Source organism: Coenobita brevimanus, chromosome 93 (assembly GCF_032717465.1).
Source record: "Coenobita brevimanus isolate Jiangsu-jjx chromosome 93, ASM3271746v2, whole genome shotgun sequence".
NCBI classification, from domain to species: Eukaryota; Metazoa; Arthropoda; class Malacostraca; order Decapoda; family Coenobitidae; genus Coenobita; species Coenobita brevimanus.
The window spans coordinates 23,849,229-23,874,200 of NC_137046.1; the positions used below are offsets into that span (position 1 = coordinate 23,849,229).

Genomic DNA, 24,972 nt, shown 5'->3' on the forward strand with positions numbered 1-24,972 from the left:
ATACTACTTTACCTGTCATTTCTTGTCATTGCTCCCAGACGTACGATTCAATCAGCTGTGTTTACAGGAGAGAGAGAGAGAGAAAGAGAGGTTAATGACCCTTAATATTTTATCACCTAAAACGCTTTTCATGATCATTCTTAAGGGTTAACCTTGGTAATTTCTGCTGCAAGCTGGGAAATATTGGTATCAATGATGCCTGAATATCAATGCTTCATTAGACATTTTCTTAGGTATATATGTCAGGTTAGATTTCAGGTTATTTTCTTGTTTTTCTTAGGTATATTAGTAAAATCATTTGTCAGGTTAGATTTCAGATTATTTTCTTGTTTTTCTTAGGTATATTAGTAAAATCATATGTCAGGTTACATTTCAGATTATTTTCATGTTTTCATGTCCTTTATTTCATGTTAAGTATGCTTGAAGGGTTTTTGTATTTGATGAAATGCAAAGCTTTATTTGTTACGGTATAATCTTTATTAAATATTACACAGCACCAGGCACCATATGCTATTTCCCATGTGCTGATGACAGGCATTGGGTCAGACATGAGACATTATAGACCACTGTGTGCAAAATAAGTAAATCAAGAGAAGGAATTAAAAAAATAAACTCACTGTGATGCGCCATTGCCGATTGTAAACACAGCTGATTGAATCGTACGTCTGGGAGCAATGACAAGAAATGACAGGGAAAGTAGTATAGGCCTACAACATATGTTACTGATAAGTGTTCTCAACGAGCAGTCATGTACCACCCCTAAGACGTACCGCATTTTCATTAAATCAACATATAACTAATTTTAGCAAAGTGTAGAGAGTATCTTTCTCTCTCTCTCTCTCTCTCTCTCTCTCTCAGCAGACGAGTGACGAAGTAAAGACAGTGGTATGGCCCCTTTTTATATTTAAGCTAAGGCAGCGAAAACTATATGACCTCTATGTCTCTATTATTCTTTCAATCCATGTAAAATATAGATAGTCAGGTATTATATTTATAGTCAAGCATAAAAAAAGTAAATAATTGTGATGAATACTAAACCTGGCATCCGATATGCCTCACTGCTGCGCGGCGTTGCCAAACTAAACACAGGGCAACGTTGCCATATGTGCAAAGTGACGGAACTGGGCAGGAAAAAAAATTTCGCTGCCCGGCCACTCGGAATATTCTAATAATTTTTTCGATTTTTCTTCACTCATCGTCATAAGGATGAGCCATCACTCCTTCCATTTGGCTCCCCATAGGGTTTTCCACCCGTTTCATAGCACCACTATGCCCCGTAGATGTATGGGAAAAGAATGGATCTTTATTTTCTGTACTCAATTCTTGCATCAATTATAATAATTTCACTCTACTAAGGCAGTTATATTTGCTCTTGACATAATGATTACAGGTAATTGCACTTTGAGAAGTAAATGCTCTGGCTGTTTCACACAGTATGATTGAGTATGAGGTAAATACTTGTACGGAAATTGTGACTAATTTGTACTAATCAGGGGCATTGTGAAAATATTACTAACCTTATACACAATTTACGTTTTTTGTGCTTCACATCACAAGTACACTTATGCTCACATATTCACCATTATTTTCCGATTAAGGAGGGAAAAATTAAGTTACAGCCAACCAGGTCATTTTCTTTCTCTCCCATGAACATTTTGGTTTTCGCATTGTACTACGTTTATTCAAGGTATTTCCAATCACTGTTTCACAAATAACCGTAAACAGTAACATTTATTGCAATGCACTTGTAAAACTTATAAGACACTTTCTAGATATAGCATATCTTACATTTCACATGTATAAAAAAACACACACTTGTGCATATCTGTTTACTGTTTACAATTTCCCACACACCTGCTCAGTCACTGACCCTTTTCCCCCTGCGGTAAGGACAGAACTTTCGCGAGAGGTGATGATGCAATTGGCCCCACTCATGGAGGAACAGAATCGGATGAAGAGGATAAGAAAGACATCACTCTACCAGTGCTGTGTACAGACTGAGCCGTGCATCAGGGGGTTACCTTGGGTACCTACCTACCCTATGACTGTCATAGAAAATGGCCGCGAGTTCAGAGGGTGGCGGGAAGGTGCTTGCGGTATATCTCGTCAGCCGGCGGCGCTCTGCACCCCGAATAATGACGGCTGTACACATCAACCAGCATGCAGGGATTAAAGATTTTTACCAGACTCGATAGAAAATCTTTGAGATGTCAACAGAAAGCCTTTGAGATGTCAAGTGCAATGACAAAGCTTTTGCCAAAGTCCTGAAAGGAGAATGACCAAGAGTCTGAAGGTGAGATCACTAATGGAGCGTCCCTGGTGGAACCCATACTGACAATCAAAAAGAAGATTGTAATAGGAAAGGTGACTTTTTTTTTTTTTTTTTTTTTGCTAAGAATAGCCTCAAAAACTCTCGAAATACAGGATGTTAAAGCAACTGGGCGATAGTTAGAGGGCTGGAAATGGTCACCCTTCTTTGAGACAGGGTGAATGAGAGCAAACTTCCAGCAAGAAGGAAAGGAACAAGTTGATGAGGGAGAAAGAGTGTGCCTAGGCAGGGTTTAAGTACAAAAACACAGTTCTTGAGGACAACAGGAGGGACCCCATCAGGCTCATATGTCTTGTTTGTATTGAGATGAGCAATGGCAGAAAATACATCAGTTGAAGAAATTTTAATGTCAGCCATGATGAAGTCATAGAGGGGAAGTGATGGAAGAACAGCACTAGAATCATCTAAGGTGGAGTTGGGAGAGAAGCTCTAAACAATGAGTTCTCCTTTATGAGTAGGAGATATAGCAACAGAGCTTTAGAGTGGAAAAGAGGAGGGAAGGATGATCAGTGAAAGTTGTTGGAAAAGCTTTTGGCAAGGTGCCAGAAGGAGCGGGAAGAATTTGAGTCGGAGAGTTCACAGCACCAAACTGTTCGCGCGAGTGAAGCAAGCAAGAACAAAGTTAGTCACAGTTTGGACCCCCAACATATGTACCCAAGCGAAAGATTTATCACCTCAGCAAGAAATGGGAGCAGTGATCGAGAGGAAAACTCTGTGCTACAGTTGCGAACTTTTTTGGATATCTTAGCCAATTTTGAAGGTACTAGAAAGATATACACCAATTTGGAAATCGCATAAAAATCCTCAATTATTTTCATTTCATAGGCAACCTGTAATTCCTAACAGTTTTTCCGTAAATTGAGGAAACGATTTTTTATAAGACAGATCAGCGTACCAGCCGGCTGTGCAAGAAGTAACGGTCTAAGGTTGCATGAGTAGTGCAGCTGTATTTTCCGACGATTGATGAGAGCAACCAGGTTTTGCCTCTTCAAAACAAATAATACATTCTGTTTGGATTTTCTTTCTTTGAAAAATTTTGACTTAATCTGAGTCAAACTAATACAGTACCCTGATCGACGAAAGAAACTCTGAATTTCTGATTTCTGATTCGAACTGGAGTGCACCGAGAGATTTGGTGAAAGTAAATTTTGTGAGTGAGCAAAAAGCAGTCATTATTAACCTGCTATGGCCGAAGCCCTAGACCTAAAGTTAATACAAGTGGAGTATTGGTTTTAGGAAATGTGAGGGAATACTTTTGGTGTAATCTATAGTCTGACAAATCTAAACATAGGGTTTTGGTGGAGTCTGCCTCTGCCTACACTATTGCCATGTTTCCTAACCCTACGATGTATAACGCCTGTGGTTTGTGTAGTAGGAATGATACATAAACATAACTCATACTAATATAACTGTAATGAAAGTGCTGACATGTATCAAGGAAGAATACAACTATACTGCATACTATATTATACGATAATAGAGAAACGTGGCATAAAAATTTGGCAGTGTTGCTCTAAAAATATTCTAATTATTATTTACTTCCCCAACACTTCTAACATTGCTAATTAATTTAGCATGTATAATTGCAAGAAAATTTGAAGGGATAAAAGTGGGAAGAGGCAATCCTTTCATAATTAAAATAAATATATCAAACAGCTCTGGGGTGGCAGCACTCACCCCAGATTTAGGCCTATTGGGGAAACCTCTATAAAAAAACGCTCCGTGACTTTTACCTCAAGGGTGGTGTGGAAATAAAGTCAAAATTATAATCCATACATAAAAATGGAAGTAAAAAACCATGGATGACACATAACAAAATCTAGCGAGAGAGAGAGAGAGAGAGAGAGAGAGAGAGAGAGAGAGAGAAATAATAATAATAATAATAATAATAAAACTTTATTTCCACTAAACAGTGGGTATTCTTATACATTATACAGTAGTACAGCATACAGTATGAAAGTTCTATACACAATATAATACAAGTTGATACATATGGTGGAGAATAGTGACAGAGAGGTAAATGGTTTAAAAGGTGTGGGGACACTTAGGTTAAAAATAGATCAATTAAGGGATTAGGAACGAAGGCAGTGGGAAGGATTAAGACAGATGGGATTGTAAGATTAGGGAGTTTGAGCAATAGGGTAGAATGTTTCCCAATGCACCTGGGAGGAGGAGGAGGAGGAGGAGGAGGAGAGAGAGAGAGAGAGAGAGAGAGAGAGAGAGAGAGAGTCAAGCAGTTACGGTACGGTAGGTTACATTTCCGTATCCTCTCAATAAAATAGCATAGCAATTATCAACGGCTAATTATTATACAGGTGTTGATGGTGGGGGTCTATATTTATAGGAGGTGTTGGTGGTGGAAGTATAGCGGGTGTTGTTGATGGAGGTGTTGTTGGGGGTAGGGGTATAGGGAGTGTTGGTGGCAGGGGTATAGGGGGTATTAGAAAAACGGAGATCACAAGAGGGAAACAGTGTCAAGGTCATCGCTGATGGAGAGGTCAGCTCGGAAACGTGGCAACAGTGCAGGGAGGGGCTGACTCCACCAAAACCCTACGTTTAGATTTGTCTGACTTTAATAAGTTCTTTTTTAGTATTTTAAGGTCAGGATATCAGAGGAAGATGAACCACATGAGACAATATTCAGCACTGCCGGACTTGCTTCCTTGCTCAACCAAACACGTTCCACACTTTCGGTGTGGACGCCTATTACATGTTACAATTAAAATTATTTTTATCAGAGCGAAGAACAGACTTAGCATGATTCGGGCAGAAGCATAAAAGATGAAATCACGGGGGGCTTGGAGTGGCTCCGGTACCTTTTGTAGGGTTTCTTGTTGTGGACAGCATTAGGACAAGTGTGATTAAACAAAGTTTTATTTGCATTAGTCACAGGATACGAGAAGGGAATGCGTGCTTCCATACCCAAGATAATAACCCCCGTAATGCACAAGGCAAACCCAGACGGCTCTCGGTCATGGAAACAATAATAATTCCATACTACAAGAGCATTAGGGTTTGGGGTGGAAAAAAATGTAGAAAGCTGAATTTTTCAGGAAACATTCCTGAAACATCCCTGATCACATATGTGATGTGTCCCCAAAAATCCTCTTTGGGCATTTTGGATTATTAACCTAATTTGCATATTAATGGGCAAATGCCCCAAAAGTCAGAGAATGGACAAACAGCTCACACTATCATCAACCATTACCTTGAACTGATTAAAAACACTTGAGTTTAATAATTTTTTAATTAAAACTCTTTCTATTTCTGGGCCTTACACACCAATCAGAACAGTGCAAAAACCTCCTAATTTGCATTATTTGCATGCAAAATGGCCAAAATCATAGAAATTGTATACTATTGCTATTGAAACATCTAAAAAATTTTACTATGCTATGTAATAAGGTTTTTAATTATTAAACACTGCCATAAACAAACCAGATAGTGGACATATACAACTATTAAATAATTAGACTGACTTGCATAATTGCATAATAATGAGGTTACTGACCCAAATCATCAACTGTGTCAAATTACACAATGAAGATAACAGATTTTCAGGGAAATGTGGGGGAAAAGTTTGCCTCTGAGCTTCTGCATTGCAATGTGTGCAGGAATGTGAATATTCACGAATATGACCTTATTAGCATAACTGTGCCATTCAAAAATAAATAATTTAAAGAAAAATGAGAGATGATAATCCATATCATAAAATAAAATAAATTAACTTGATCATGAAAGCCTTAGATATCTTTTATGGAAACTTAGATATGACTGATTAAAGTTAAATCTTGATAGTGATTGTGAATCTTTATGTACTGTCATCATAACTGACTGGGGTTGAATTTTCACATTTTAGCCACAACACGATGAACACATTGCAGTGCAGAAGAGTCCAGCTTTCCAACATTTGCATTTTTTCCTGCATGCTGCCTTGCAGCTGCAGCTGACAATATTCAGCACCCTATCTGGAACAGCAGCACGATCTGTTGATATGGGAGACAACACTCCATCAATAAGCTCCCATCCGCATTCTGTGTCCGAATTGCCTAGCCAGCCCTGGACAGTGAGGTACGTTCAATACGAATGGAACTTGGCTGCTGCAGAAGTTGGAGGCAGCAATTTTAGCTAAAAGCTATCAGAGGTTACCGACTTGCGGCTTATTCTTTGCATGTGACTCAGGTGTCTCTGTTGGTCCAGTGTGGTGTCCTTCTTTGCACCATACAGTCTGAGCAGCAACTTTTCACCAGCTGCAGGAATCTAATCATGGTTAGCATCTTCCTCCTTGAAAACACTCAATATGGCCTAGTCTTCTTTTGTATTTTGAAGTGCAGAAATTACTTTATGCTTTCCTGTATTGTAAGGTGCTGACACGGTGTCGCAACCGGTGATGGCATGTGCCAGAAGGATATGTGACTTCACATGAGGAAAGAGGGCATCCTGGATGTCGGATATGGAGTAAACAGTATCTGGTTTAGTGGTGATCTGCATCCTGATGTTCAATTCTATTGTCACTGAATGTGTAAGGATAACCATCATGTCTGTATCATTGCCAACATGAACAGCCAGCTGCCTATATAGTCTGTACATTTGTCATAGCCACTTGACAGATTAAGTAATCAGCATCACCATGACTCTAACAGGTGACATGTTTCTGCTCAAAAGCATTCTTAAGGAAAGGGATAAGTTGAGCCTTGTTCTTCCGGTTGTTCAGAAAAGCCGGTTGTTTGAAAGTCACTGGTGCATCAAGAGTGACAACATTGTCTGGTAATGTAAAACGGGTACCTCGACGATCTTGGTCAAATACTTTGGTGTTAGCACTAGTGTCAGTGTAGCCATCAAAAACATAAAGTTTGAGAACGATGTCTACATAGCTGTTGCAAACTCCAGCATATGTACAATCCTTAGGCCAAGGAACAAAGTGAAAGCAGACATCCTCCATCTATCACGAAATGGCTACCAGGAGAGCTGAACCTGCAGCAGTAAAAGGCTTTTGCAGTATGTGTGCGAATACACTTTTTACATTCTTGTGCATAATACCCTTTTTAGACAATGCTGTGGGCTGTTTGCTGACTTCAAACTCCAAATTTTTTGCCATTTCTGGACGATCAGTTATTACACATGTAACTCCCATGAAAAGCAGTGTTGGATTTAGAAAGAAAAGATACATAATTATTAACAATCTGTAGTGATTTTAATGCTGATTTTGACGAGTCTGATCCACTTCTTTTCACAAGACATTCATTCCCTGCTATGTTCAGTGACATTATGGCCGAATTCCGCCAACTGCCTGCAAATTATGCAAATTATCTGTAATGTACAACACTCTGATTGGTCCCTCTCCCCCCAAAAAAAAATGAAATGGATGTATGCATATGCATAAATCTTCACGGAGTAAAACTTCCAAACATTGTTAGAAATAATAGTCCTATGAAGGCTGAAAGTGCAATTGACAATTTTTCGTGAATTTCCCAAATTAATATGCAAATTAAGTTAATTATGCAATATGCCCAAAGGGGATTTTTGGGGACTCATCAGATATGTAATTGGGGATGAGTCAGGAATGTTTCCTGAAAAAAATCAGCTTTCTACATTTTTTCTCTGCCCCATATAGGTAAACTGGCTAATGCTCTTGTACTACTAGGGAAAATCAGAGAAGTACTGCTTGAGGACCTCCAAAACAACTGCTCCAAATTGCCCAAGATGCCTCTTCTTGGGAGGGTCCACAGGCCTTACTGAAGCGATAGGAGAAATAAAGGTGTTAAGATTGTGATCATAGGAGTCCAACGGAGAGAAAAGGTTAACAGTGTAAGCAGAAGGATTACTTGTAAGGAAGAGGTCAGGTATGCTGGAACTCTCTCCAAGGTAGTCAGAGACATAGGTAGGGTGCTGTACAAAGTGCTCTAGGTCATTAAGGATAGAAATGATGTAGACTTGTTCACCAGGTGGATCAGTGAATGGAAAGGAGAGCCGAAGGTGGTGGGGAACACTGAAATCACCTAGAGTGGAGATTTCAGAGAAAGGAGAAGTAAAATAGGCAAAGAATTTTTCATAGTTGGTAGAATTAGAAGATAAATAAGCAACACAGATATATTTGGTCAGAGAATGGCACGAAAGCCGAAGCCACAGAGTAGAGAATTCAAAAGAATCGAGTTCAGGAACATGAGAGCAAGATATGTTGTTGCGTTTATATACAAAACAGCCACCTTGACTCTGAAATGAGTGTAGAGAAAGTAGGAGAATACAGAGTAGGGTTTGCTATCAGCTGTGTCAGAGAGTTGAGTCTCAGTGAGGAAGAGCGGGTGGGGTTTAGAGAAGGTGAGGTGGTGCTGAACAGAGAGAAAGTTAGAGGAAAGGCCGCGAAAGTTGCAGAAATGAAGAAGTGAGGCAGACGAATCATGCTTGGCTGTCGCCGGGAGAAGGGGGGATGGTGGAAGTTTTGATTGTCCCCCTCCCCCCCCCTGGGGACTCCCAGGCTTTGTGATGCGATGCTTTTTTTTTTTTTTCAATTAAAATTTTGAATACCAAGTGCAGTGTGTAATGTGCATGAAGTTTGGTGTTGACAGTTAGAGGAACTTGTAATGGAGAGCATGCTGGCCTACTCTGTTTGTTACTGAAACACTGAAAAAGCAGAGCAAAGGGGGATGGTAAGAAACTAGTCCTGAGGGCTGATGAAACGGGAGCTCCAGCTCTCCGCGTCACCAACTTTCCATTCACCTTCGAAGTTCCGCCCTACTCGACTGATGCTACAGTCGACAATCTACTGTCAGGTATGGATACGGTACAACAGAACACTGCAGTTATGGATAGAATACAACACAACTTGGTTGGTATGGACACAGTTCAATACAACACAGCACAACAGGTATGGATACAGTATAAAACAACACAGCAGGTATGGTCACAACACAACACAATAGGTATGGAAACAACACAACACAACACTGCACAACACTACAGGTGGGAACACAACACAGCAAAGAAACAAAGCATGGCGCAACACAAAACAACAGGTGATGACAAAACACAGCAAGAGGGGACACAATACACCAGGTGGGGACAAAACATAAAACAGCCCAACGGGTGGAAACACAACACAACGTAAAACAAAACAACACAACATAACACAACACAGCAGGTGGGTACACAACATAACACAATACAACACAAAAGGTGGGGACACAACACAGCATGGCACAGTACAACACAGCAGGTGGGGACACAACATAACACAATACAACACAAAAGGTGGGGACACAACACAGCATGGCACAGTACAACACAGCAGGTGGGGACACAACATAACTCAATACAAACAGCAGGTGGGGACAGCACAACACAACACAACAGGTGGGTGGGAATACAAAATAACACAGCTCAACACAAAAGGTGGGGCCACAACACATCATAGCACAGTAAAACAGGTGGGAACACAACTGAGCATAACACAATACAATCACCAGGTTGGGACACAACACAGCACAACAGGTGGGTGGGGATAAAACATAACACAGCACAACATAGCAGGTGGGGACAAAACACAGGACAACACAACACAACACAGTAGGGGGGAACACAGTATTGCACAACACAACACAACAGGTGGGTACACAGTATAGCACAACACAGCAGATGGACAACACAGTACGACAGGGAAGGGGGAATCATACCTTAGCCAGCTGGGTGTCGCTGAGGTGGGTGCCGAGGAAGGTGTCAAGGCACTGCAGCTCACCCATGATGTCTGCCTTGAGGTCCTCATAGAACACCATGTGTAGGTTGGGGTGCTCCCGCCGCTCCCACGCCTCCTTCACGTGAGCCCAGTACGGACAGTACAGCACTGATGAAAACACCCGTGTAAAACATATGCAGTTACAAAATCCATAGTGTGTGTGTGTGTGTGTGTGTGTGTGTGTGTGTGTGTGTGTGTGTGTGTGTGTGTGTGTATTCTCTTTGTTTATCAGCTTGACGACTCAAGCGGTACCCTAAAAATATCTCCCATATTTTCGTTGTGTTACGGAACAGAGAGAGATAATGAACAGTTCAAGTGAGGATACTAAAATCACTACTATCCCGCAAAGTTCCAGGTTCAAAACAAAAGAGTTAGGTGAAATTACAAGTTAAAGTTTAATGCTCAAACTAACAACTAAACATTCAGGACTCATAAGGATAATGTAATGGCAAAACAGGTTACATATACGGTTAACCGCAATAGCCTCTATTAACATGAATTTAGCAAGAGCAAATTTATCTAAGTCAGCCCTGATTAATGAGAAAACCGGATAATGCTCAATTAAAGCTAGATATATTATTACAGATACAAAATATTATTAATAATGGCTGACACCAAAAACTCTACATGAATCACAAAAACCCTACCAGGCCTACGAATCAACGCCTTAGGCCATACAATACAAGAAAAATGGTAACAACACTTATACTCAAATTATACAGCAGCTAGATGGCTGGAGACTTCCTGAGCACTCACAAAAATACACTATACAGGGGAGGACAGAGATGTGAACAAATGAGGAGTAGATCGAAGTGGCAATTAATGCAGAGACTGAGCTCATTATATAGGGGCCGGCAGAGCTTGATATAACTTGTAAGAAGGACGCGCAAATGAAGCCATAGGGGACAATGAGTTGACAATCCTGCTCTGAACAAGAGAAAGAACGACTTACTCTACTATAAGGGGGAGAAGGGGGGAGTGAGGTAGAACACGCAAGCCTGGTCACTATGGAAGCCACGAGGCGAATCGTGATCAAACATGCAGCATACTGTACGTTAGAATTATACAAAGGATGATGAAATCATAGGCTATGTAACACCTCCCCACAAAAAAGAAATTTACAAAGGAAATTTCTTATTACTCTAAAACAATCTGTCTAAAGTCTAGATAAGCAATCTGCAATAACATTTTCTTTCCCCTTGACATGTTGTATGTCTAATGAATACTCCTGAAGAAGTAGACTCCATCTTGTCAATCTCTGATTTTTATCTTTAAACTTACTAAGGAATTTCAGTGGGTTATGATCGGTATAAATGACTATGGGGTCAAAACCAGAACACAAATAAAATGAAAAATGCTGTAAACCCAAAATCAAGGCCAAAAGCTCTTTCTCAATAGTTGAGTAGTTCTTTTGAGGTGGAGTGAACTTCTTACTGTAATAAGATACAGGGTGTTCAATACCCTGATCATCCTCTTGCAGCAAAACAGCCCCAGTTCCTGTATCACTTGCGTCAACAGCCATCTTAAAAGGCTTAGCAAAATTTGGAGTAGCGAGCACTGGCTGACTTAATAGGATAGCTTTAAGTTTACTGAAAGAGGATTCACAGTTATCGGTCCAGACAAATTTAACTCCCTTTTTCAATAGGTCTGTAAGTGGTGATACAAGAATTGAAAAGTTAAGAACAAATCTCCTGTAATAACCTACCATTCCCAAAAATCTTTGTAGCTCTTTCCTACTTTTAGGTCTGGGAAGATCACTTATAACCTGAACCTTAGCTCCTGGTGTTGCAACGTGTCCATCACCAATTACGTACCCAAGGTACTGAACTTTAGCTTGACCAAACTCACACTTTGTTAAATTAGCTACAAGATTAGCATGAACCAAACGCTCAAGAAATTTACTGACATGGCATAGGTGATCTTTCCAGTTGTCATTGAAGATTAATACATCATCAATATAAACAACATACCCTCCCAAACCCTCTGTTACAACATTCATGAGCTTCTGAAAAGTGGCTGGTGCATTCTTCATACCATATGGCATTACAGAACATGAAAAAGTCTTTCCTAGTGTTACAAAACATGAGATCTCCCTAGCACGTTCAGTCATAGGTACTTGCCAGTATCCCTTTAACAAATCAAACTTACTTATGTACCTAGCCTTTCCGATCTTGTCCATGCAATCTTCCACACGAGGGAGAGGGTAAGTGTCTGTTTTGGTTATCTGATTAACACGTCTGTAGTCGATGCAAAGCCGCTGTGACCCACCTGGCTTAGGGACTAGAGTGAGAGGAGAACTCCACTCGCTCTGACAGGGCTCAATCATCTTGTGGTCCAACAGGTAGCCAAGCTCCTTCTGGATGAGAGGAACTTTCACTGGGTTCACACGGTAAGGAGGCAGTTTAATTGGCTTTGCGTCTCCAACATCGACATCATGCATCAATACAGTGGTTCTTCCTGGAGTGGCACAGAACACGTGCGGGTACTTCTGCAGTAATGCCGAAAACTCCTGCCTTTCCCCGGGAGCTAGATGAGAAAGCTTAGTCTGGAGATCATTCATGATATCAGGATTCTTCCCCAAACTATCACTCAGGCTCATACTGCATGAGAGAACTTCACTTGCAGACTCGGGTGGAACAGCTACAGTGCAGACTGGATTATTTTCGTCCCGCCTGTGATATAACTTCAGCATGTTGATGTGACAAAGTTGCTTGTTCTTTCTACGATCTGGTGTGGCGATGACATAGTTGACATCACTGAGTTTCTTCTCCACGAAATAAGGACCACTAAACTTGGCTTGAAGAGGTTGCCCATGCACCGGTAGCAGAATCAAAACCTGATCTCCTGGCTGAAAGTGGCATAACCTGGACTTCTTATCATACCAAGTCTTCATCTTCTCCTGAGCAGCTCCTAAATTCTCTCTCGCCATCTGTAAAGCAGTGGACAGCCGGTCTTTGAACTTCATCACATACTCCAGCAGGTTGACGTCATCTTCCTCCGACAGCCAGCATTCCTTGAGTAGCTTAAGGGGTCCTCTTACTTCATGGCCAAACAGTAGTTCAAAGGGTGAGAAGCCCAGTGATTCATTTGGAGATTCTCTTGTGGCAAATACAACGAATGGAAGACCTTTATCCCAGTCTTTCTGATGTTCCAAACAGTATTTCCTGAGCATCGATTTGAGTGTTTGATGATATCTCTCCAACGCTTCTTGGGTCTGGGGATGGTAAGCTGAAGACGTGATCTGGGTGATGCCCAACTCTTTCAGAGACTGCTTGAAAACATTTGACATGAAATTACTTCCCCGGTCTGACTGTACCTCCTTGGGCAGACCAAACTTGGTGAAGAACCCTAGCATTTCCGTAACCACGTTCTTTGCTGAGATATTTCTAAGTGGAATGGCTTCAGGATAACGAGTAGCCATATCAATCAGGGTCAACACATAAGAAAATCCTGAAGAAGTCTTAGGAAGAAGGCCCACAGTATCCACCAACACACGGGTGAATGGCGCCTCAAAAGGAGGAATGGGAACTAGAGGTGCAACCTTTTCAGTCTGATTACACTTCCCCACAACTTGACAGGTGTGACAAGACTTACAATACCAGGAAACGTCTCTGAAGATACCTGGCCAGTAGAAGTGTTTCAAAATGCGTGCCACAGTCTTCCTCACTCCAAGGTGTTCTGCCAAACTGGAATCATGAGCCACTCTAATGATATCCTGCCTACAAACACGAGGTATGACAACTTGATGTACAACCTCCCATTCACAGTCGGCTGATGCTGTTGGGGGTCTCCACTTTCTCATAAGTACTCCTGACTTTATATAATAACAAGTAGAAGCACCAGCTGACTCTTCCTCACTGCAAAGAGAGTTAGCTAGACCTTTCAACTCAGGGTCAGCAACCTGCAACTCAACCAACTCTTGACGAGACATTATCAACACTACGGGGTACTGCCTCATCTGGTGAGTGGTCCAAATTAGCAAGAAAAGTGTCAGCTAGGATAACATCATCATCATCATTATCCTCTAAGTCACCAGTAACTTTAGACTTAGCCCTAGTGACAGCACATGCAGAGAACACCTCAGGGATATCATAATCCTGGGTCGCAGTCACTGGTTCACTAGACAACTGAGGAGCTGGACACTTGACTTCCACCAATATCATTTCCAAGTAAGAAAGTTACACCTGACACTGGGAGTGTTTCAACCAACCCAACCATAACGGAACCATTAACAAAACCAGACTCTAAATTCACTTTGCACAGAGGGACAGAGAAGTAATTATTCCCTACACCTTGTAAGATTACAGTTTCATCAGAGGAATTAACATTAGAGCCTAGAACACTGGTCAGCATAAGGGATTGGCAAGCACCTGTATCACGATATATTTTAACTGATTTCCTGTCATTACTGTCCAGAGAACTGACAAAACCATCAGAGAGGAAATTAGCACATGAACTCTTGAGAGTGTCACCCACATTACTGCTCAAAAGAGGAGCTTCATCATGAGAAATTAATTTACCCCTCAAAGCAGGTTCAGTTAACTCGGTTAAAGAATTCTGGGAACTCTCAAGGGTGGACACTAGACCAATTGACTGAATATTTAAAGACTCTTTTTTGTTCACATCACGCTGTCTCCTGAAACATTTCTCCGTAGTATGACCAAGCTTACTACAATAAGTACATTTACTTTTTTGAAATCTAGAGGTGAAGCTGGTATTTACTTCCTGAGAAACATCATCTTTATTCTCTTTCCTGTTACCTGTACTCTGAGTAGAGGCAACGTACTTACTCTCAGCTTTCCTTTTTTCCTTAGAATATCTCTTGTGAGTGAGAACATATTCATGAGCTAAAACTGCAGCATCAGGCAAATTATCTATTATTTTCTCGTCAAGATATAGGCTTACAACTTTATTAATACATCTTTTGAAGTCCTCCAGCAAAATCATCTGCTTAAATTTATCAAAATCAGAATTTACATTCTTAGAATTTAACCACTGCTTTAACAGATCTTCTTTGATTTTTGCATACTCAACATGGGATTGCTTATCTTGCTTATAAGTTGTCCTAAATTTTACTCTATAGGCTTCAGGAACAAGCTCATAGGCCTTAAGAATGAAGCTCTTAACCACATCATAATTATCAAATTGATCCTGAGGCAAAGATGCATAAGTTACTTGAGCTTTACTGGTGAGAACAGTCTGAAGGAGTACTGGCCAATACTTTTTGGGCCAATTAAAACCTGAAGCTACCCTCTCAAACAACTGAAAATACTTTGTTAAATCAGATTCATTAAAAGGAGGGACAAGTTTAACATTTTTAGCCACATCAAAATCATCAGAGCTAGATGATCCAGTTCCACCTTGTTTCATGCGATACTCATGGTCTGCCTGAATCCTAGCAAGTTCAGTTTGTGCCTGAGCCTGTATCTGTGCCTCCTGAATACGAGCCTGAGACTCAACCTCCTTAGCCTCAGCCTCCTTAGCACGAGCCTGAAACTCAGCCTCCTTAGCATGAGCCTCCTGCAGGGCTAGCTGTAACTTAGCTATTTCAATCTGCGTTTGCTCATCTGGAGGAGTTACATTAAACAAGCTTTTATTAATCATGTCAACAATTTGATCTTTAGAATGATGAGAGCGAACAGCAATTCCCAATTGTTGAGCAAAAAGCTTAAGTTCATTCTTTGTTCTGTTTTCTACATCACACACTGTTTGCACATTTGACAAAAAATCTTTGGCTTCATCAAGCGTAGTAATAGTAGACATCATGAATAAATCACAGTCACAAAATATCAAGCAATATCCTTATGATAATATCCTGAATATCCTGATAAGAGGTCGCCAAATTTATGTTATGGAACAGAGTGAGATAATGAACAGTTCAAGTGAGAATACTAAAATCACTACTGTCCCGCAAAGTTCCAGGTTCAAAACAAAAGAGTTAGGTAAAATTACAAGTTAAAGTTTAATGCTCAAACTAACAACTAAACATTCAGGACTCTTAAGGATAATGTAATGGCAAAACAGGTTACATATACGGTTAACCGCAATAGCCTCTATTAACATGAATTTAGCAAGAGCAAATTTATCTAAGTCAGCCCTGATAAATGAGAAAACCGGATAATGCTCAGTTAAAGCAAGATATATTATTACAGATACAAAATATGATTAATAATGGCTGACACCAAAAACTCTACATGAATCACAAAAACCCTACCAGGCCTACGAATCAACGCCTTAGGCCATACAATACAAGAAAAATGGTAACAACACTTATACTCAAATTATACAGCAGCTAGATGGCTGGAGACTTCCTGAGCACTCACAAAAATACACAATACAGGGGAGGACAGAGATGTGAACAAATGAGGAGTAGATCTAAGTGGCAATTAATGCAGAGACTGAGCTCATTATATAAGGGCCGGCAGAGCTTGTTACAACTTGTAAGAAGGACGCGCAAATGAAGCCATAGGGGACAATGAGTTGACAATCCTGCTCTGAACAAGAGAAAGAACGACTTACTCTACTATAAGGGGGAGAAGGGGGGAGTGAGGTAGAACACGCAAGCCTGGTCACTATAGAAGCCACGAGGCGAATCGTGATCAAACATGCAGCATACTGTACGTTAGAATTATACAAAGGATGATGAAATCATAGGCTGTGTAACAGTTGACATATCTGTCTATCTGTCCATCCATCCATCTATCTGTCTATCTATGTATTAATCACTGTATCTATTGTATAAACACTCACGTCTCAAAGCACAGGTGAAGAAACAGAAACATTCTATGATGACAGCTCCCTGGTTATGGAAGAAGAAAAACTCAAATATACTATATTCATTGGAGACTTCAATGCAGAAGTTGACATATCGAAAAACTATGAATTATGTATGGGAAAATTCAGAGTAGGTGAGAGGAATGACAGAGGTGAAATTGTGGTAAATGTTGCTGAAATGTATAAAATGGGAAGAAAGAACACATTCTTCCACAATAGGGAGAAAATAATCCTGGAGATGCCCCAAATGGAGAAACAAAGAATGCAATCGACTTTATTATAGCAGATAACAACACGATCATTAATGTCACAATTATAAACAAAGATAATACAGAAGATGACCATAGAATGATGGAATACTCAGCCAGATTCAGTTTCAGCCGTGAAAGGCAAGCTGCTAAAAAATAAAAATGTATGCCCAATAAAAGTACGCGAAAAGAAAGCTGCCTTTGTCAGAAATAAACACAGATTTCAGGTTCTAAGTCATATTGAGTGTGACATTGATGAGTTGAATGATTGACTAACAAAAGTGTTAACGGAATCAGAAGAAGGAGTAGGAAAAGCTAATACAACCAGAACCAACAATTATTAAAAAACGACCTCCCCCCCAGCTCATGAAAAAGACAAAGGAGATAAAAAGTGAAATCAAAGAAAGATGAAACAGAGAGAAAAAAAATTAAATAAACTTATCAAATAGAGACAGAGAGCAGAAAAACGAAAGAGAAACATAGTTCAGAAAAAAAAAAAAAAGGAAAAAGTTTGAAACAGATCCGAGACAAAATGGCACTAGGAAAACAATACATTCCATAACCGAATAACAAAAAATTGCGAGGTCATTTAATGCAGAGAGAAGATGGTGAAGAGAGTTGAAGAATTCTGCAAAGAAATGCATGCATCAAAGCCAATATAACCATCGGTAAACTTTTCAGTTGACACAAGTGGAACACCAGAGAAAATGGAGTAAACCTTTATTAAATGAATGAAAATAGAAGAGGTCCCAGAATAAGATGAAATAATAGATTTACTGTCGGATGCAGGAGCAGAAGCTCAAAACCAGCTCGCCCCCTTATTTACCCAATATGTGAAGATAAGAAGAGACTATCGTCATAGACCTGCGGAAAAATTGTTGCAGCCAATATTTAAACGTTTCTGGGTTTTAAATTCATAGAATATGTGATTTTTTTTCTTTTTTAATGCCTCCTTGAGGCCAAAATTGAAAACTGCCAAATAAGCTGATGCACCAGCTGATACAACAGCTGACAGATCATCTCTATCTATCTATATACCTAGGCTGCTTCCCCCAAGGAAAGGGAGGTAGCCGAGACAGGACGACTCACTCTCCATTTACTCATCCATTCAAACACATTCATTCGCATCTTAGCCCCAAAAGGGAGAACGGACAGATCCTCACCGCACCACACCGCACAAGGGTCAACTGGGCAATGCAATCAGTGACATCCGCAGCAGGGCCCGACAGCAGAACTGGTTTACCCCTGCCACATCATAACAGACCCATCCCCTTACCCGCACCTGACCTGATCAGCTGATCAGACCAAATGCGGGAGAATATCCCCTCAGGGCTGCGTCATCACTTATTCATTCACAATTTCTCTCCATTTATTTCTGTCACGCACAGATCATAGCAACTCAAAATATCAAGCTGGGCAATTTTATATTTCATAAGAAAGTCGCTAAAATATCTCCTCATAGCCGAAATTGAAAACTGCCTAATAGTCATTTAATGCTTCAGCTGACACAAAAGCTGACATGCTAATCAACTCAAAATTTGAAGCTGAGCAACTTTGTTGTTCATAAGAATATCTCTCAGAGTTCTCCAAGAACAGATATTTGAACTTTCCTTGAATGAGAGAGAGAGAGAGAGAGAGAGAGAGAGAGAAAAGATCCCCAGCTATACCACTCACAGACCTGTCGGCATCACTGTAGGTAAAAATTCCGAAAACATGGTGTAATGAAATATTTTACTTTACAACTAAGGCATCTTAAAAGATGATAGTAACTATCGACCTCTTAGCTTCTTATCAGTTTTCAAACTCTTCATTAAAGTCCCAAGGAAGAGAATAACAACAAATTTAGGAGAAAATCAGCCTCGTGAACAGGCAGGATTCCGAAACTGGTATTCGACTACTGATCATTTACACACAGTGAATCAGCTAGGTTTGAAAACTACAGATTATGATAAACCACTGTGTTAGGATTTTGTCGATTACGAGAAGACATTTGATTTAGTGAAGAATATAACAATTGTAGATTCATTGCGGGAACAAGGAGTAAACGAGAATATAGGAAAACTGCACGAAAACATAAACCAAGAGGGAACTGCTACAGTTAAGCTACAAAAAAATACGGGAAAAAATTAAGGTTTAGAAGGGCGTACGTCAGGGAAATACAATATCACTAAGAATATCTACAGTTATCCCTTGAAAGCATTTTCAGAAAGCTAGATTGCAAAAACACAGGAGTAAATATAGATGGCGAAAAGTTAAGCTACTTCAAATTTGCAGATGATATTGTCTTAATCTGAGAAACAGCAGAGACATTGCAAAAATGTTAAATGATCAAAATACAATCTTAGAGTAGGGCTAAACATGAACAGGACTAAAACTAATGCCCAATCTAAATACACCAAAGAGCTCCATCAAAATAAATGAAGAAACTTATGACGAAGCTGGGGAGCACAATTTCTTGGAGCAAATACTAAAACTACCGAAAGACCATGGAAACAAAATAAAAAGACTCATTACAGTTGGATGGTAAAAAATCAGAATATAAGAGACAGGTGGAGGAACGACTGGGTAAATATGATTTGGAGCAGATGGGGGACGTGGAAGGTGTGTGCAAGATATTCACAGAAGAAATCTGTGCAGTATATGTGAGGTGGTGTGTGGGGTGAAGAGAAGACGAAAGGGGATGCAAGGAACAGCATGGTGGAATGAAGAGGTGAGACAGGCTGTGGTGCAAAAGTAGAAAACATGTAGTGAGTGGATGAGATAAAGGGGCTTGGAGAAATTTGAGATATGGAAGACAAAATTATATATATGTAGAGAGGAAGAGACAGGTGAAAAGATTAGTAAGAGAGAGTAAGAAGAGAGTGGATGAGGATTTGGAAGGAATTCTAGCATAAAGTGGAGGGAATGTATGAAAATGTTCTGGAAAGAGGTAAAGAGGGTTAAACAGGGAGATAAAGAAGTAAATCGGGGAGTGAAAGATAAAAATGGTAAATTGCTAGTGGAGAAGGGAGAATAAGTGAGCAGATGGAGAGAACATTGGAAGGAATTGTTGAACATAGAGAATGAAAGCAGTGCGAGTATAGGTGGCTAGGGAATGGCTGGGAGAATGAGGGAGGTGGGAGGAGATGAAGAAATCAGTAGGATGGAAGTAGTGGAAGTAATGAAGAAATTCAAAATGGGGAAAGCCCCAGAAATTGATGGGTTGTATGGTGAAATGCTGAAGCATGGGGGAGAGATAGTAGTAGAATGGATATGGAAGATGTGTTGATTGGCATGGAACGAAGGCAGAGTCCCAAAGGATTGGAAGTCAGTTATAATTATTTCTCTGTACAAAGGGAAAGGGGAAAACGAAGTGTGTAATAATCACAGGGGCATTTGTTTTCATAGTGTAATATGAAAAGTATATGGTAAGATACTTATCGACAGAGTTGGGGAAATAACAGAGGAATTAGTTGGAGGAGAACCGGGAAGTTCTAGGAAGGGAAGAAGTTGTGTAGATCAGATATTCATTCTTAGGTCTTTAGTTGAAAAGTTTCTAGAGAAGTGAATGAATTTGTACGCAGCCTTCATCGATTTGGAGAAAGCATATGACAGGGTGGATAGACAAGGAATGTGGAAAGTATTAAGAATATATGGTGTAAATAGAAAGTTGTTGAATGCTGTGAAAAGTAAATATGAGGGTGCTAAGGCTGCAGTGCGTGTGGATAGTGCCATAGCTTCATCCCTTGTTTTTTGAAGCATCTGCTGAGATGGACGCTGTGGGAATCAACTGGATAGGTGAAGGATGGAGTCATCAGCGTATGAGTGGACAGGGTTAGATGTACACATCATAAGGAAAGTATCGGGCAGGAGGGGTGCGATGATATATGAAATGATATATGTAGCTTGTGTAGTATTTGGAAAATCAGCTGATTATCATTTGAACATACATCCAGTAACAGTATCAACCATAAATTGTCTTATGAAACCTATCTACTACATACTTATATAAGTATGTTTGACAAGAAGGGAAAAAGTCATCAAACATTTCTAGAGTCCATCGTCTGTGGCATCACATTGTTTCGGGCCAAATTTGCACTGATACTTTTTGTTATCGTTTCAGCTTAGGTCACTGATGAATAAAAGGAAGGCAGTTGGTGACAGGATTCAGCCCTGAGGAACACTACTATTGATAGGTCTAGGAGAAGAACAGTGGTCGTCTACAACAGCAGCTACAGATTGACTAGAAAGAAAGCTAGAGATGAAGGCACAGATAGAAGGATGGAAACCGTAAGAGGGTAGTTTGGAATTAAAGATTTTTGCCAGACTCGATCGAAAGGCTTTGAGATGTGACGTGCAATGGCAAAGCTTTCGCCAATGTCCCGAAAGGAGGATGATCAGGAGCCTGAAAGGTTTGTGAGAAGATCACCAGTGGAGCATCCCTGGCGGAACCCATAATGACGATCAGAAAGAAAACTCTGATACAAAAGATGCTTTTAAATTTTTTTTGTTAATAGACTCGAAAACTTTTGAAATACATGATGTTAAAGCAACTGGGCGATAGTTTTAGAGCTGGGAATGGTCACCGTTCTTTGGGACAGGGAGAATGACAGCAAACTTTCGACAAGAAGGAAAGGTGCAAGTTGATAGACAAAGACAAAAGAGTTTACCAAGGCAGGGTGTAAGCACAGAAGCACAGTTCTTGAGGACAACAGGAGGGATCCTATTAGGCCCACATTCCTTGTTAGCACTGAGGCCAGTGATGGCAGAAAATACTTCAGTTGAAGATATTTTAATGTCAGCCATGAGGAAGTTAGAGGGAGGAAGAGATGGAGGGGCAGCAACTGAATCGTCTAAGGTGGAATTGGAGGAGAAAATCTGATCGAAGAGTTCTGCTTTATCAATAGAAGATATAGCTGCACAGCTATCAGACTGGAAAAGAGGAGGGAAGGATGATGAGGTAAAGTTGCTGGAGAGGTTTTTGGCAAGGTGTCAGATGGTGCAGAAAGAATTCGAGTTGGAGAGTTCAGAGCACTTAGTATGGATGAAATTATTTTTAGCAGAGCGAAAAACAGACTTAGCATGATTCCAATCATAAACATAAAAAAGATGAGATTCAAGGGAGTGTTGGCTCCAGTACCTTTTGTAGGCCCTCTCCTTGTTGTGGACAGCATTAGAACAAGCGTGATTAAACCATTTTTTTTTTCTCTCTAGCAAAGGATATGGGAATGGAATGTATGCTTCGATGCCCAAGAGAATAACTTCTGTAATGTGCATGGCACATTCACATAGCTCTCGGCCAAGGAAGCAATAATCATTCCAGGGAAAATCAAAGAAGCATTACCTGAGAGCCTCCTGATAATCAGCTTGAAAGTTTCTTTGCAGGGGCCGCAGGCCTTACTGGAGCAATAGGATAGGTTAAGGTGATAAGTTTGTGATTGGAGGAGCCCAACGGATAGGAAAGCTTTACAGCGTAAGCAGGTGGATTAGTTGTAAGGAAGTGGTCAGGTATGTTGGAGCTCTCTCCAAGGTGATCAGGGATACGGGTAGGGTGCTGAACAAGCTACTCTAGGTCATTATGGATTGAAAAGATGTAGGCTTGTTTACCAGGTGGATCAGTGAAAGGAGAGGGGAGCCAAAGGTGGTGGTGAACATTGAAATCTCCTAGAATGGAGACTTCGGAGAAAGGAGAAATGGATAGGATGTGTTCGATCGTTGAAGTAAAAGCGAAAAATATTTCATAGTAGAATTAGGGGATATGTAAACAGCATAGATATATTTATTCTGAGAACGACAGGAAAGCCAAAGCCAGAGAGCTGAGAATTCAGAAGAATCAAGTTCATGGACACGAGATATATAGGGCTCCACTGAAAATCTTGAATAAGGGGGCACAAAATTTGCATCTCACCAGTAACTATGTGGCAGGAGGTGAGATTTTTTCCCACAATCCTCCGACCGAAACATGAATTCTATTGCAAATGATTTGACAGGTATTCAAGTTGGATCATCGTCTACTAAAGGTACAACTGTACTGCCTCCTGTGCTTATGGGCAGTGTGCCACCAAAAGTGAAAAGGCCCTGTCTCTTCAAGATTAGAGAACCGGGACATTAAACAAACTGAAATGCTTCAAGATATATATATATATATATATATATATATATATATATATATATATATACACACACACACACAATGTAAGAAGCCTCGCAGAATATTGATAACTTGATAACTTAATTAATGAATTAGAAGACATTAGCTGGGATGTTGTAGGTTTGAGTGAGGCCCAGAGAAAAGAAGAAAAAGTAATTCTATTTCAAGACAGCAACCACCTATTTTACATGAGGGGAAGGCAAATTGAAAGAGTTAGAGGTATAGGATTTCTAATTAACAGAAATTTTTCAGACAACATTGTTAAATTCAGCTGTGTATGTGACAGAGTAGCATGGATTGTAATTAGGTTATGCAAAAAATACACCCTGAAAGTAATACAAGTCTATGCGCTGACTTTTCAAAGCTAGGATGAAGAAATAGAAACATTCTGTGATGACATATCTTAGACTATGGAAGAAGAAAAGACCACATATGCCATTCTTATGGGAGACTTCCATGCACAGCCTGGGAAATCGGAAAATGGAGAAGCATAATGGGAAAATTTGGAGTGGGAGAAAGGAATGAATGAGGGGGAAATGGTGGTAAATTTTGCTGAAATGTATAACGTGAGAATCATTAACACATTCTTTCACAAAAAAAAAAACAGAGAAAATGGACCTGGAGAAGTTAAAATAGAAAAAAAAAAAATAAAATCGGCTGCTCTTTAGCAGATAAAAATAACACGATCATAAATGCCATAGAATTCCACAACCTGATTCAATTTCAGAAGTGAAAGAAGATTAAAACTAAAAAGATATACCCAATAGAAGTAAGCGAAAACAAAGAAGCCTTTCAGTTTGAGAAAACGAACACATTTCATACTAAGTTATGCTGAGCGTGACTTTGATGACTTGAATTGACAGACTACGAAAAGTGCTTAGAGAATCAGCGGAGGTAGTAGGGAAAATTAATATAGCCAAAGCCAAGAAGTGTTCAGATGAGGCATTAGAGCTCATAAAAAGGAGAAAGGAAATGAAAGTAAAAACAAAGAAAGCTGAAATAGTACGAGTGGAATTAAATAAACGTATCAATAAAAGACAAAGAGAATAAAAAAGAAGGAGAAACATGGATCTGATCAAAGAAATCATCAAAAAGGGAAAAAGTCCGAAAGAGGTCCGAAGTAAAATGGCATTAAGAAAGCAACAAATTATATCAATGCAAGGCAAAAACGGTGAAGTCATTAAAATTAATACAGACATAAACTGGTGACGTGAGTTGAAGAATTTTGCAAAGAAGCGTATGCATCAGACAACAGTGCAAATAGCTAACTTTTCAGCTGACACAAGTGAAATACTTGATGTAACACAAGACGAAGTAAACGTTACTCCTAGAAATGTGAAAAGAGGGAAGGCCTCAGGAGAAGATGGAATAGTAGCAAGTTTACCGTCGGATGCAGGAATGCAAGTACAAAATAGGCTTCCCCACTTATTTATTCAATGTATAAAAAAGGCGCTTACCATCCACTCACTCGATGTAGTGCTGCTCTCGGGTGTCTGCCCTTTCCTCTCCATCCTTCTTTCCTGCCATTCTCTTCTGTCTTTCCTTCATTCTTTCCTCTTCCTTCTGTCTACGGGTGGCTTTACATTCCCTCTTTTGTCTATCTTTCCTTCCTTCTTTCCTCTTCCTTCAGCCTGTGGGTGACTACACTGAGTGACAAGCCAAATGTCTTTCTTTCCTTCCTTCTTTCCTCTTCTTTCAGCCTGTGGGTCACTACACTGAGTGACAAGCTAAATGGTTTCCTGTGCACCAGGAAGCCATTTAC

At 40.1% G+C, this 24,972-nt stretch overlaps 1 protein-coding gene across 1 annotated transcript in view; it reads right to left on the reverse strand.

Annotated features, from left to right (window-relative positions):
* Nucleotides 1-9,993: 9,993 nt before the first annotated feature.
* LOC145412607 (sulfotransferase 1C4-like) overlaps nucleotides 9,994-24,972 on the reverse strand; it is a 224,309-nt gene continuing 209,330 nt past the window's right edge. The window contains exon 6 of the mRNA XM_080282523.1: nucleotides 9,994-10,166. Coding sequence (XP_080138649.1) covers nucleotides 9,994-10,166 — 173 coding nt within the window. The remainder of the gene's footprint in view (nucleotides 10,167-24,972) is intronic.